At 35.8% G+C, this 15,784-nt stretch overlaps 1 protein-coding gene across 1 annotated transcript; it reads left to right on the top strand.

Moving 5' to 3' along the window:
* Positions 1–5,001: 5,001 nt before the first annotated feature.
* On the top strand, positions 5,002–13,671 carry SWN (SET domain-containing protein). Its single transcript, XM_078582480.1, has 18 exons — positions 5,002–5,142; positions 5,213–5,302; positions 6,525–6,853; positions 8,647–8,808; positions 9,222–9,306; positions 9,394–9,546; positions 9,655–9,702; positions 9,778–9,843; positions 9,944–10,007; positions 10,085–10,460; positions 10,644–10,791; positions 10,926–11,146; positions 11,532–11,663; positions 11,741–11,831; positions 12,006–12,053; positions 12,125–12,253; positions 12,320–12,397; positions 13,187–13,671. Exons 1-18 carry the CDS (start codon positions 5,065–5,067, stop codon positions 13,370–13,372), a joined length of 2,484 nt encoding a protein of 827 aa, XP_078438606.1. The 5' UTR covers positions 5,002–5,064; the 3' UTR covers positions 13,373–13,671.
* Positions 13,672–15,784: the final 2,113 nt, after the last annotated feature.

Genomic DNA, 15,784 nt, shown 5'->3' with positions numbered 1-15,784 from the left:
TTGTCAAATTTTATGCGGCCAAATTTATGGAGTTATTATTTGCTTTACTGATAATCACAAAGAACTTGCTGTTTTTAAATGTACCTTCAAGTATTTCATGTGCATGTTTTTATTGAAATGATAATAAATGCCCGTTAGCAAGCTCAAAAGAAGATTGATTTTTTCTCAATTTATGGTATTTTAACAGAAGTTTCTGAAAGTAATTTCGAAAAAAATCAATTAAGAAGTTATAATATATATTTTGTTGATATATTTAATTATTAGGGGTTCATTGAATTCATAAGTAAACTTTCCCATTTTTTGATATTTTTTGTGGAATTTTTTTACATTAAATTCATATTAAAATAATTTGCAATTCAAAGTAGAAATTTTAGATTTATTGAATATTTTTAAGTATTATATTCATAGAATGATATCATGACTTTCTCTATTTTCTAATATTTTATGGAATTTTCTGACATTAAATTCACAAGAAAAATAATTTTATAAATGTGAATATATAATTTTGCATTTTCAATATTTTATGAAGTTTCCTTACTCTTTCCCATCTTCCTAATTTTTTTTCTCATGGTAGCAATCTGCCTTATGGATCAAGGAAGAGAGAGAAATCAGAGGGTTGAGAATGATTCAACTTAAAATTGTGTTATATAATGAGACATTAGTTTTGGGACGAAATTTTGAGGGTAGCTTCATCTCTCTTACCTCTATTCATCCATACCATCTAATCTACAAATAGAACCACCCATCTTTTAAATCAAGTAACTTTTGGATTTAGCTCCTAATTATCATGAGTATAGTATTTTTCTCATTCAAAATCTTGTTTGGATCCATTTTAGTATTCCAAGAGTGATGGATTTAAGGAGTGAATATCTGATCAAGACTCATGAAGAGAAAGCAACTCACCCCGTTGTCAACTTGACAACAAAGTTAGTATAATCTGTCATTTTTCCCAAGTTATCATTGTTGATATCTTAGGTTTTCACTAGCACACACAACACCAGTACCTTTGCTGATCCCTCGCGCATTATTGCCTCCATTCTTGTTGCCACTAGTGCATAAATATGTACCACTCACCCGCTCTACCACTCATCGGCTCCTATTCACCACCATCACTATCAAAATCAGAGGCTTCACTCCATTTGTGCCAATCGCACTTCCGTTTCAATTTTAAAATCATTGAATAAAATAGTTCTTCATGTTTAGGGTCATGTGATGTTCATTATGAAGCCCCTGAATATGTACAATAAATTACTGAATTAAGATGTGATCATAATACAACGATTAGTACTCTCTAACATGTATTATAAGTATTTATATTCGATAGATACTTGAGATTGACATCAAAATATTGGAGAAGAACATCACTATCTAATCTTACTTATATGATAAGTATGGCTGATCCTATTACCATTAGTGTAGAGACACCAAAGATAAGTGGTGGATGTTGTTTAAAAAAATAGTTTATTGAATTGATCTATACAAATACTTTAATGGTATTTTATCTAAACGTCAATTGTGTTGATTCATATCATGGTAGTATAAGTTGTCCGTAGGCCTGAGACACCAAAGACATAATGTGGATGGATGGCTATATTTTGGGTATGACATATGAGTCCCTGATCACGAGATTCAAATAAGTCAGCTCACATGTAATAAGTTCATCAAAGTGATGGGATGGTGGAGATGGGATCGTCTGAACTTGGTATACGAAGAGCTTGTCACATGTAAAAAGTACCTTGGTATACGAGGAGCTTCAAATTTTCAAAATATTTTTGTCCTCATATTTCTTGTTTTCCTTATCTCTTATAAATAGTTCTCACCTGAAATTTATTCAAGAATCCTTAAAATACATTCAGTATTATCAAAAATTGTTTTCAGGGTAAGAAAATGGAAAAGTATACCAATAATTTAAAATTTTATGAGATTTTTGAAAGACATCATTGTAAAATTCTTGACAAATGAAGACAACAAGCATGCCTAATATCTGATTCCTCTATAAAGGTAAATCTAATACCTTAATGATATATAATCATAAATTAAGAAAAAGAAGGAAAATGGAAGAATAATTTATCATATAGTTAATGATATACAATCATAAATAATTGATCTAAACTCAAAGTTTTGATCCAATGGACCATATGATCAAAGTTTGTCTTGTTGATTTTAAATAACTCACACATACTTCTATTGACCTTGCCACCTCAAAGTTCTTATGAAATCTTATCAATATAAAATCTAAGCAGTGATCAAATACATCCTGTTATTAATGTCTTTTCGCTTCTAAACTGAAAGTTTTGATCCATTGACCATATGATCAAAGTTCATCTTATTTTATAAAAAAATCTTAAAATAATCAAATTTAACTTTGACTGGATATTTTATTCATTTGTTGAATTCATAATGCAGTTTTAACTTTGAGTGGATATTTTCTGAATCTATATAAACTTAATTGATAAATTATTGAGCAATTCATTAAGGACTCATAAATTTATATTTCATAAAAAGAAATAATTTAGATATTTTAACCAATTTCCTTGCATCTGATATTTAATGCAGTTAAATGAATATTTCTTTCAGTAATGAATTTACCAAAATCATATTAGCATCTTAGAACTTAATATATATATATATATATATATATATATATATATATATATATATATATATATATATATATATATTAAATCCAATATCAAGTTGTTAGATTTTAATTTTTCTCATTTAAATACAAGATATTGGATACAAATCTATTTAATCTAAGTTAAAGAGTACTTTAATTCAAATACCATATCTTAACTCGGTAAAAAATGGTCCTGTCAGAAATTAAATTTTTAGCTGAAATCTTCCACTCTATAAGTTCAAATCTATGGCTGGTGTCTTCTCTCATAAAATTTGTCTCAGTTCACCAATTAACAAATACTAACTAAAAAAATAGAAAATAAATATATGATCAGACTCAACATCAGTTCTCAATCAAATGCATGGAAACATCTTATACTTACATTATTTATTTTTCCATGTTAAATAAAAATAAATAGGATTTAAATTGAATTATTATTCTGTATTCAATATTGAATTAAATTTCCTTATAATTCAGTACTGAATTAAACTCAATTGAATATTACAAAAAATCAAGCTGAAATAAAATAGCCATATACTTTTGATATTTCCCTGTTACATCTGATACCAAATCAGATAATTTTCTTTGAACATCTTACTTATGATCAAATTGCTATCATATTAAAAATAATATTATTATAAATCCTGAAATTTGAAATTTCATTCTACATCATTCAATGTTCAATACCTTCGTCATTTCGTTCATATTCTTATTTTACCTTATTATGAATGACTTTCCCTGTTTCAAGCTTCAGCGAATGGCCCTCCTGAAAATAAATTATTTGTTAACAAGGGGATAGAGTAATGAACTATCATTCTCCTATTTATCTGTTCTTCCTCCTCCTTCTCACTTACTTTTTCTTCCATTTATTCATTATTTTTCTTATATTTATTTGATATTATATTTTTATTTTTATTTTATATTTTGTTTCTCGTTTTATTTATAGTTTATTTCTCCTTCTTTCTGATATTATTTCCACCTGAGAGTCAAATTACGGTTTAATTAACACAAATATAGCCACAAAAATAGAAAAAAACATATATTATATAATACAGGTATAAAAATAATCCATTTTTAATGAATGTTTAAGCTCTTCTAAAACGTTAGCCATATCTCTGATAACTTTGATGATTAATCTCATGAATATATGAATTTAAAATTTTCCTTTATTTTGATGTTTTCACACAAATTCTTGTGGTGAACTCCCATTGATATGGATTCATTAATTGGAAACACATATTTTACACAAGTGCTAAACATTGGACGCCAGTCCAATGATTGGTGCTTTTTTGTATTTGACATTTCCATGATTTTATGTGGGCGTAGGGAACAAGAAGTCAACTGGAACATATGTCTTGTTGTAATCAGATCAAATGGAGGAGTGAAAGAATTTCAGCTATTTGGAGGACATTAATCATAACTGAAATAGATACATAGATCAAGGTAAATATGGCAACATCATACGGATGAGACAAGTCGGTCACCCATATCAAATCTAAGGCGGATGGAATTGCCATTAATTCCTCTAATTCTTCTGTTTTAATCCCCATCGAAGATTAAAACTCAGTGCATGTTAGTAAAATGTATAATTATGTTTTGATGAATGTTCAAAATGGATAACGCAAAACCAACCCTTCATCAATTGATTTACTTTAGTTCAGACATGTTTATTCATAGAAGGAACTATGCATACGAAGATAACCAGCTTTGTGGTTCAAACTATGCAGCTTGCACATGCATTAGCTGACTATCTTCATGTAAATAAAGACACGATGTTTGACGATTTGGTCAAGGGGATAACTCATCAAGTTAGGCCTCAATATTTTTATGAATGTTGCTAACCAAGTCTTATGTTGCTGGTCAAATACTTATGTGAATCAGACGCCATTTGACTAGTGAACTCTGAAAATACAATAAAACTGTATGGTTTATCATCAATTATAAGTCTTAACATATTAATTCTTAATATGTATGGTTTAATCTCATTGGCATCGGACGAGACTGATGTGGCGCATAAAATTACTCAAAGTGCCTGAACAATCACACAACTATAGATGGTTGCCTTGCATGGGACATCCCACTGATTACCAAAATATTAAGTACAATTAATGCCAAAAAAGTTCATTTTTAACAAATAAAACTGCCCATTTACTTCACCCTAGATCACGGCAATTGGCGAGGACAATGCTTATGTTCAAAATGCTTGTGATCTGATCATCCCTATCTAGATTACATCTATATTATACACCATAAAAGCCTAGAATACACCAAAAAATATAATATTGGGGGGGGGGGTCTAGTTTCATGGCCACGTGGCGGTTTGACCGTTAGTAGGTTCTGTTCGCGGTAGATGACGATCAAAAAGATTATCGGACGGTTACGATTGGCGGGAGGAGTCAAATAAAAAAAAAAGAAAATAAAAAGAAAGGGTTGGCGGACGGGGCATGCATCTCCTCGTCCGAGATCAAGGCCATCCCTCGTCCGACGGCGTCGATTCTTCGGCAGTAGAACTGTTTAATGAAGTTTGTGTTGTGAATTTCTCTGAAACGTGACTAATTGTTCATTTCGTTGATGAGATTTGTGATTGTGCAGAGTCTGGAAGGTCCGGAGATAGACATGCTGGACTCCCAGATTATTGAGCTGAAGAAGCGGATCGAAGCGTCGAGAATTTCGTCGATTAGAGTGAGCAGCTATGGGATATTGAAAACAATCATTAAATTTTGTTTTTATTTCACGATTGCATTCGAGTTCATTCGACGGTAATCTTTAGTTATGTCTCTGGCACTAACTGTACGTGGCCGCCGAAGCGTTCTGTGCGCTCCGCGGAGTTCTATGTATCGTGTAGTTGTTGGATATGGTATAATTGTTTAAGATATGAATATTTCCTGAAGAAACTATTTTTTGAAGTTTCAAAGATGTTTGGTTTGCATGTGAACAGTTTGATCAGAGAAGGTTCATTCCTACGGTATTTTTCTCTATATTATGCTTCAAATTTTATGCTAATCACGGATCGTTTTTTCCCCTGAGAATTATTTTTTTTCTTGTCATCTATATAAAATTGATTGCCTTTTATAACTTTTAAACTCATTTGGATCGACCAAATTGATGGAATACCACACAGACGGAAATTGTGGTTTAATCTTACTCCACGTTGTAGAGGATTTAATTCTTTTTTGTTGTGCATTTGACGGACAAAAAGTACTAGATTATCTCATCAGAAATTCGATCTTAATTCCCCCCTATTCCGCATTGCCAAGTTTTTCTCTGAACTCAAGTTTGTTGAAAATCTTTTCTGGAGCGGATTATTTGAGTTGATGAGGTCCTCAAAAATCTAACTGAAAACCTTTCAAGGTGAAATAAAGTATGATATCTTAACTTCTAGAATTCTTTATGCTTCGTTAGATGTGGGAAAATTCTGAATTTTTTTTTCAAACTATGTGTAAGATCTCAAATCAAGATAAACTTTGGATTTAACCCTAATTTAGGAGTAAATGGTACCTGATGGGTCTTATCTCTCTAGACCTCATGGCGAACTTTTACTCTTGAAACTTTTACTAGTGGGGTTTACTCAGGAATTATTTAAGAAACATGAATGGATGTCATACCGGAGGATTATAATTCGGTTCCTAGAGTCCATGATTTAAAGAGGTTCTTACTCTATGTGCCAGTCTTATTTTCATGACATATGTAGAATGGGGTCACTCCGTGAAATTCCTCTTGGTCCCAGTAACCTCATGGAGAAATTTCTCTTAACATTCTAGCTATCTCAGAAGAGTCTAACATATTTATATGGATTTGTCGACGTCTCAATTTACTTCTTGAATAAGGAAAGAAAATATGATTTGTAGATTATTTACACTTGACTGATACTTAATTTTTTACACTAAGGCGTTGGTTTTCTCAGGAAAAAATTGAAGAAAATGCCCGAGCCTTAGACGCCAACACTTATCATCTGCATGCATTGGCAAAGTCAAAGAGTGATGCTTCCATCATGGACACGAGCGAGGCCAGGAGCAAGAGCGTGAGAAACTCTAGTGTCTGGACTGAATCTTGCGTCTTTGATGGGTCAGAATCCGGTTTCCCAGATAAAGATGTCACCAACTTTCTGGAAGAAAATCCGTCATCAGGAATTTTGAGTGGGCATCACAAAAACGGAAAGAGCATTGTCAAACTTCTCAAGCTTCCTCGAATCGAAAAACTTCCCCCGTATACGACATGGATTTTCTTAGACAAGTAATCCTGATATTGAATAAGTTTTAATTTTCAATTTACTAACATTTCTATCATTAGTACCCTGGTCCTTATAAGTCATTTTTAACATTTTCGGACTAAAATCATTGATGGAGTACACATCTGACTTATTTGAATAGTTCTAGTTAATGTAATTTCTGCTTTATGAGAATTTCATGCATTCTTATTTGTATCTCCGCAAAATTTAAGGTTTATGTTATTCAGTTTATTATTTTTTAACTTTAACACAGTGAACAGTTTTCTGAAGGCCTCAAGCCTTCTCCTTGGAATCCCATTTGGTCAGTTTTAAATTAGCATACAAAACTAGCCCAAACCTGCACCCGTTCTTATTTACTGTCAAGAGAGACCAGCTGCCCCAAACTGCTGTATCGTTTCTTCTTTCAAGGCCAATCAATAACTCAATATCAGATGAACCATTGATAGGTACCCGTGAGTTCCTACTGGCGAGAGGACGGTAAGGGCAGAGAAGACAGTGAACTGATCATCGACGGACGGACAGAGGATTCCGGAGCAATAATTGGCGAGAGGAGAGGCCCTCTGGTGGAATGGACACCACTCAGGGAGGGATCACTGATGAGATGGGCAGTGCACCGGGGAGACAGAGAAACCAAGTTGATGATACTTCCTTGTATGCTCTCCTATAGGGAGGGCTGATCTATTTAAATGGGAATGCAAGCACATTGGAAAAATGACTAAAATACCCCTACTGGGCCAAGAAAACTAAACTAGTCCTAGATACGATGGGGAGATGAGATTGTACAAGAAGCCTCCATAACTTTGCTCCTTTCCTAACAGACCGTTCTTTGAGTCAATTGGACTGTTTTCCATTTTTTATTTGACTTACGGTCATGAACTACATTTATAATGTTTGTACCTTTTGTTATGATGAGTTAATTTTCGAGTCTACTCCGAGATTTAAGTATCTAACCAAAATTTATGGAGATTTAAGTATCCAACCAAAACAAGATTTAGGAACTCACACAAAGTAATAGTGTATCTCATGCCTTAACCAGTTTACAGGATTTTCTTTCGTCCCTTGGTAGATGGTACGAACCTTGATCTATGCTCGTATCGGAGGGACGGTAGAGGGCGAGGTAAGGTAGAAGTTCCCAGGGTAGAGAGGAGAACGGGAATGGTCGGGGGAAGGCCAAGCTGAGGGGGTAGGGATCGGCCGGGGACGAGCCGCCTGAGGACGCAGTGAAGTGGAGACGATTGCGAGGACGGGGATCGTAGAAGGGGAGAGGGAAACCAGACCTAGACGAGGAGAGGGGCAGGACAAGAACACTTCTTCTAACTTCTTCGTCTTTCTTGGCCGCCCTCCTAAAGGGAGGGCATCCCTATTTAAAGGGAAATACATAATAGCAAATGACTAAAATGCCCCCTAAGGGCTAAATGACGAAAGTACCCCTAGATAGGTTTAGGATCCTCTCAAGGATCCTATCAGTAGACTATTGACTTTTGTACACATAATTTCTTTTGGAAATGTTTAAGCTTGTGCGATGGTGTTCCATTGTCCAGCCCATTATTAAGCACAGAACCCCATAACTTGTTACAATTTAGCAAACCTTTTTTGAATTTCAAATAATCAAATGAGTTTCAATTGAGATTTGAGACGTTTTTCAAGTACCTTTCGTTGGTTTTTTTCATCATTTTACATTCTGTTTTTGAAATGTGGAGGCAGAAGGAAGGAATATGGATTTGGAGAAATTTGGATTCCATGATATTTTTTTTCCTTCTTATTAATGTATACTTACACAAAATCCTTACACAAACAGGAACCAAATGATGTCTGAAGACCAGTCAGTTCTCGGTAGAAGGCAGATCTACTATGATCCCTGCGGGAATGAGACATTGATCTGCAGCGACAGCGAGGAAGATAATCCAGAGCTGGTCGAAGAAAAGCACATGTTCTCAGAAACAGAAGATAATTTTCTCTGGTGAGTGTGGTAAAACTTATAATATAATGTAATAGGATACACTTTTTTTGAATTGCTTTCATATAATATTTTTTGGGGGAGGTAGTTTCGTTTTCTCTTTTGATGATTTATGCATATTCCCTGGATTGCATGCATGAGTTAATCACATTTTCGAATTTTAGTTCTTTTGATGCAAAATGCTTGTTGGAAAAAATATATTTATAAACCAACATGTTCGCTTCTTTCCGTTTCTTTGTATTGAAATATTTTTTTCACAGAACAGGTATGATTATCCTCCATAGGTTTCAGCTTTGCGCTGAAAAGATTCATCAAATTTGAACTATAGTCTCCCATTCATTTAATCATCATCATCATCTAGTTTCTTGTCCTCTTCTCAAGAATTCCATTAAAACTGTCTCACGTCGTTGTCTCAGGGAAATCATTCAGAACCATGGTCTGGAGGACGAAGTTCTGAACCAACTTTGCCGTTACATCAATGCAAAATCCTCCGAAATTCGGGTAACAAGACCATCTTGAATGTCGGGATCCATTTATAAGATTTGAATGTATTATTTTAATTTACCTATTTTGGAAAATGATTTCCAGGAAAGATATGAAAATCTACAGGAGAAATTCAGTGGAGGAAAGGAAAAATCAGAAACTGTTGGACTCAAAGAACCCAAGAAAAAATATTTTTCTTACGAGACACTCAATGCAGCCTTGGATTCTTTCGACAGCATCTTCTGTCGCCGTTGCCTGGTAGCGATTCCATCTGAGAAGTGCTTTAATTTTCTTTATCTGAGTATCAAGTTCTTCAGTCATCACAAAATTGGTTACCAAGAAATTATTTTTCCTATGGTATCACAGATCTTTGATTGCCGTCGCCATGGATGTCCTCAAACTCCAGTCATCTCTGTAAGCCATGTTATCTGATCTTTATTTCCGAATTATATTTCAGTCCATGTAATTGAATGAGAAACGGTCAACCAGAGTGAGAAGCTATACTCTAAACCTGACGAAATTATGAAGCCATGTGGGGAACAATGCTACATGAAGGTATCAAATTGAATGAATGCCCGCCTTCATATTTTATCAAAATCCTGCTTTCTCCCTGTGAAATAAACAAGGGGTTGACTTGATTTCAGTTATGTTGCAGATAAAAGGTGCAATGGAACCTCACGCTGCCCTTGAACCTGAGGTCAGATCTTTATACATTCCAGGTGAATTTTTAACCCCGCATGAGTCAGATTTAACGTGATCTAAATTTGCAAAGAAATTTCTCTCCATTCTTATCCAGGCCAAGAGTTGACATCAGGAAAAATGTTATACAAGCGCAAAAAGAGCAGAGATATCGTAATAGAATCTGCAGAAATACCTGAGAAGGATATTCCAGGATATTCTGGAAAGAAGCAAAAAATGGAGTCGGTGTCAGATATAGTTTCTTTGTCATGCGAAAATGTTAAAATCTTAAGCCTTGCTGACAGAACAGCCACCGAAAGCTCTTCATCCAAGTCCTGCAACCCTGGAGAAGAAAATACAGTCACAATTGGAGTGAATGACGGTGAAGGAAGTCCTTCCTTGAAACCATGCATCAAGGGGCGAGGCTTACAGAACTGGTCTACAATGGAGAAGGATCTGTATTTGAAGGGAAGAGAAATATTCGGAAAGAACAGGTCTATATGATCCCTGTTATAATATTCTACAGTCATATATTATTTATCCAGTGAAAGCAATAGCAAAACTCACATCAGGAAACCCCATTTGATAATTATAACTTTCTTCTGGAAATTGTAGTAAACTTCACCGAACTTGTGAAGACCTTGTCTTACCTTGGATATACTTTCTGTGTTACCCAGCTGCCTTATTGCTGGAAACTTGCTACCCGGTCTAAAGACATGCACAGAAGTGGCGGACTACATTATATACAGTGATGAAGCTGTCACACAAACAAAGCCTTCCGCAAATTCAAGCAACAATGATATGGAATCTGATCCTGAATACACTGTCAGTCTGCCTATTAATCGTCATTAATAATACCTAAACCATTGCAACTGGAAGAAAATTAACAGAAATTGTCAGTCAACAGATAAAAACACCAAGAGCAATAGGAGTTGAACATTCCGTGTTTTGAATTTCAGGAGCAAGAAAGGCCTGAAAGCACACGGATCTGGAACCGAAAATGCCGATCACGTAAGCTCAAATACACGTGGAAATCTGCGGGCCATCCGTCTACACGTAATCGCCGTGTGGATGGCAAAAAACAGTCTTGCAAGCAATACACACCTTGTGCGTGTCAGCCAACCTGTGGGAAGGAATGTCCTTGTGTTCTCAATGGAACTTGTTGCGAAAAGTATTGTGGGTAAGGCACACTAAATTCATCAGTTCTTAGCATTCTTATGTTGATGACAACAACCTTCGTACAAAAATGTGAGAACTAACTTTGCACCTTAGCTATCAGCTGTACCTGTTAGCTGATAGCAACAGCTAACAGGTATATAATTTGATCCTTATCATGGTATCAGAGGCCCGGATGAGGGTCGGCTCCTAGGAACTATGCGCAATATTAGAAGCAGGAGTTGAGTGGGAATGTAGAAGACAAAACAATGCCTACAGAATTTGGAGTAGAAAATTAGCACCTTTGCTGTTAGCTAGAACTTTCAGCACACTCGCAGTTACTTAAATCTTAACAACATGGATTAGTCAATTAACTTAACTTTATTTCTTCTTCTTCCTTGTTTTCACAGCTGCTTGAAGTGCTGCAAGAACCGATTCAGGGGCTGCCACTGCGCAAAGAGCCAGTGCAGGAGTCGGCAGTGCCCATGTTTTGCTGGTGGCCGCGAGTGCGATCCGGACGTCTGCCGAAACTGTTGGGTCAGGTGGATCGTCTTCTCCAAGAATTTTGATCAATATTGCTTGTAGTTTTCTCTGAATCCATAAAATTACTAAATTTCAGCTGCGGGGATGGCTCTTCGGGGAGGCCACCGCTGAGGGGCGACAGCTACGAGTGCGGCAACATGAATCTCCTCCTGAAGCAGAAGCAGCGAGTGAGCAAGAATTTCATTTATATTCACCTTCACTGGATAAATACTGTTTTTATTTGCAACTTAACTGACAAAAAAGTAAACGGATAAAATAAAAAAGGTCTGGGCTTAACCGATTCAATGACAATTCATGATTCCATATTGATAAATCTGTCATCTGTATTCATTCTCTGCCAGATACTCTTATCGAGGTCAGACGTTGCTGGATGGGGAGCATTCATAAAGGTTAACTAACATCGGCAATCATCTGAATCAAATTTTTTAGTCAGTCTGATTTTCTCTTTATTTGGTTTCAGAGTCCTGTGAACAAGAATGATTACCTCGGGGAATATACGGGCGAGTTGATCTCCCACAGAGAAGCGGACAAGCGTGGAAAGATCTATGACCGCGCGAACTCATCCTTCCTCTTTGATTTGAATGATGAGGTGGTATTTATAGTTCATATCATATTCGACTAAAAAGAAATCTTGATTCTTGCCCTCTCTGTGTAGTACGTTCTTGATGCCTTTCGGAAGGGGGACAAGCTGAAATTTGCCAACCATTCTTCGAATCCCAACTGCTACGCGAAGGTATACACTATATAAGTTCGATCGGTTGATCAATTGGGCGAGGTAATTGAGTTGGTCGATCAATCAAGTAAGTTTAATCGATTAATCAACTGGCAGATTGATCAAGTGGTCAAGGTAATTGAGTTGTTGCATCTGTCAAGTTCAATCGATTGATCAATTGGGTTGATCGATCAACTGGTAGATTGATCAACTGGTCGAGGTGTTTGAGTTGGTCAATTAATGAAGTAACTTCGATTGATCGATCGATCTATTGGCCTAATTGATCAATTGAGTAAGTTTGATCGATTGATCAATTGGAAGATTTGATCGCTTGGTCGAGGTATTGGGTTGGTTGAAGTAATTGAAGTGGTCGATCAATCAAGTAAGTTCGATTGGTTGATCAATTGGTAGTTTTGATCGATTGGTCTAGGAGATTGAGTTGGTCAACCAATCAAGTTTTATGGATTGATCAATTAGTAGATTGACCAATTGGTTGAGGTGATTGGGTTGGTTGATCAATCAAGTTTGATCGATTGATCAATTGGGTCGATCAATCAGTTGGTAGATTTTATTAATTGGTCCACCAATCAAGTTTTATGGATTGATCAATCTATTGGAAGATTGATTAATTGGTCAAGGCGATTGAGTTGGTCGATCAATAAATTTGGTTGGATCTTGATCGTGCTCTTGGGACACGTATCATCAAATGGAGAATTTCCATGTGTCCAGGATGGACATTGAAAATCCATTACTGGACAGGCCATTGTAGAAGGTGCTCAATTGGATCTTGAATTGTTTCTTTCGAGGCAGGTGGTGCTGGTTGCCGGTGATCATCGGGTGGGAATTTTCGCCAAGGAGCGAATTGACGTGGGCGAGGAGCTCTTCTATGACTACCGCTACGGCCCAGACCAGGCTCCTGCTTGGGCGAGGAAGCCTGAGGAATTGAAGAGGGATGAGTCGTCTTCTTCCCATGGTCGTGCGCAGAAAATTGCCTGATCGGTAATCTCACTATCCATTGAGATGACTACTCATCATCATCATCATCATCATCATCATCATCACCTGTTCACAACGATGCTCCAGATGCCTTGTGGAGGGGGAAAGCCTGGCTGGGCTCATTGCGGTAGTAGAATACTGGATAAGTGACTGCATTGTTAATTTAAGGAGGGTTTATATCTAGTAAATAAATTGTTTAAATGGGGATAGTTGATGAGGATTAGATTTACGGTGTGTAATTTGACCTGACTTTGGGGTTGTTTGAAGGTAAAAAGATTGATATTGTTTCTTAGCTTCAATGCTTGGCTCCCATCCTACTTCGTTCCATGAAATGGTGTGGAACACTATCATGAAATCAGCCAAGTGTTGGTTTATAACTAACATATAATCCTGCCCTTAGTTTATTCAATCACTGATTTAGTTAAAACTATAATTTTGGACATGCCTGATTAAATGTTGAACGTATTTAGTTGAAGAAGTCAAGGTCAAAAGGCAAACCTCTAATTTTCATTGTGTTATGTAGTTATTTTGACAATCAATTATTTTGAAATCATCCATTCAACTATTTGTTCAAGCATAATCCATCTGCCACCCACCCATTTAATCATCTATTGGCGCAACCATTTGCCAACTAAAATTTATTCATCCACTATCCATCCATTATCCATATGGCATTAATTCATCCATCCACCATCAATATACACAGCATGATTGCATGCATGTAAATAGAAGTTATTTTTATCACAAATTAAAATATAAAACTTTAAAGCATATAGAATGAACACAAGTTACTAATAGAGTTTCTATAGTTCTAAATCTGAGGTGAACTAATAATTCAAACATTTCAAGGTCATGAAGATTGGTACATTTTTTGGACTAGTTTTCATCTCTTTTTTCGTGATCCTTTTTTCAGGATAACAAAATATGATTTGAAGGAAAATCATTGCACAAATCGGACAGGCTCCTTTCCAAATGCTAAGCATATTTTCTGATCCAATATTGTGACACCATTCTATGGAGTCATCAAAGATTAAATCCAAGAAAAATTCAATCAAATAACAAATTTTGTAAATAACATTAATTTATTGTGAAATTTAACCCTGAGGAGTTCCCAAAATTTCTTGCATAAACTAAATAATATTTTTAGTTATTATCCAACTAACATATGCTTATTTATTAATTTATTTCTCCATTGAATATTTAAATAATTTGGAATAAAATTTACCAAATCAAGCGTACAGATGTTGATCATGTGCTTTGACGAACTAGATTGCTACGAACTGTGCTTCCATATAAGTTTCAAACTGGGAAGATAGTGGGTGAGCGAGAGAGCTATGGGGAGGAAGAAGGTACTTTTAGGGCAGAGATGACAGACATAAGAAGGAAAAAGGCATACTACTATTTCACTTGATAGAAGAATATATAATGGTGCATGCACAATAGCTAGTTTTGTATCTCAGTGGGCGTATCAAGTGATAGACACACAATACGCCATAAACCGCCACACAAGCTGGATAATAAATATTATCCATGCCACTTGGAAAAAAGGTAGTGTGCTGCAGCTTGGTCAAGCCCTGTGTTAGCAAATCATCCAGTTGGCGCTTGGTAGGAACATATTGGATTTTAAGAGTCTACTGCTCAATATGTTGTTTGATGAAGTAATGATGAAGACCCATTTATGCTTGGTTCGTTCATGTTTAACATGATCATGAACAAGAATGATTGCAGAATTATTGTCACATAAAAGGGTGGCAGGTTGTTCAAGACGCAGCTTGAATTCTTGAAGGAGGTTCTGAATCCAAAGTATCTCACAGATGCCCTTGATTGACTAAGGCACACAATTCACCTTCAGTGTTGGAGATGGAGATCACTTATTGCTTCAGTGATAGGCATGCATGCCCTTGACCAAGTGATTAAGTTGCCACATAGGAAAGAACAATACTCAGAAGTAGATTTATGATCAACCTGTGAATGAGCAAATATAGCATCAGTATATACTTGAAGACTTGGAGACTTTCCTTGTTGAAAGGTCAGCCAGAGACCAATTTTTCCCTTCCAGTAATGCAGCACGCAATTTAGAACCTGTACATAAGATAATTTAGGGCATGCCATGAATTGACTAAATATTTTAACAATATATAAAATATATGCTATAAATATAAGTTTTCGCGTATGTGTTTGATAAACTAGAATGTTAGTACAAGGTCCTTAAACCACATAGGTGAGCTTCAGATTGACCTCCATAGGAGTTAACAGGGGTTGACATTTAGGCATCATGTTTCATTTAGGATATCCTGAATATAATTTTGTTGGGAGAATCAGATTTACAAATATGAATGTTGAAATGGCATGTAGAGCCTCCATCTCATTGTTTGAATGTAGAGCCTCCATCTCATCGTTCATAGTGGTTGG

The sequence above is a fragment of the Wolffia australiana genome, chromosome 1 (genome assembly GCF_029677425.1).
Source record: "Wolffia australiana isolate 7733 chromosome 1, ASM2967742v1".
Classification (NCBI taxonomy): domain Eukaryota; kingdom Viridiplantae; phylum Streptophyta; class Magnoliopsida; order Alismatales; family Araceae; genus Wolffia; species Wolffia australiana.
Note: the sequence above shows the minus strand (reverse complement) of the source record. Positions and strands in the feature narration are given on the sequence as shown.

Excerpts from the sequence above, each read along its gene's own strand:
- SWN (XM_078582480.1), top strand. The coding sequence starts at position 5,065 with ATGCATCTCCTCGTCCGAGATCAAGGCCATCCCTCGTCCGACGGCGTC. Across the intron at positions 8,809-9,221 it reads ACAGAAGATAATTTTCTCTG|GGAAATCATTCAGAACCATG; the intron begins GTGAGTGTGGTA and ends TCGTTGTCTCAG. Across the intron at positions 10,008-10,084 it reads CAGATCTTTATACATTCCAG|GCCAAGAGTTGACATCAGGA; the intron begins GTGAATTTTTAA and ends ATTCTTATCCAG.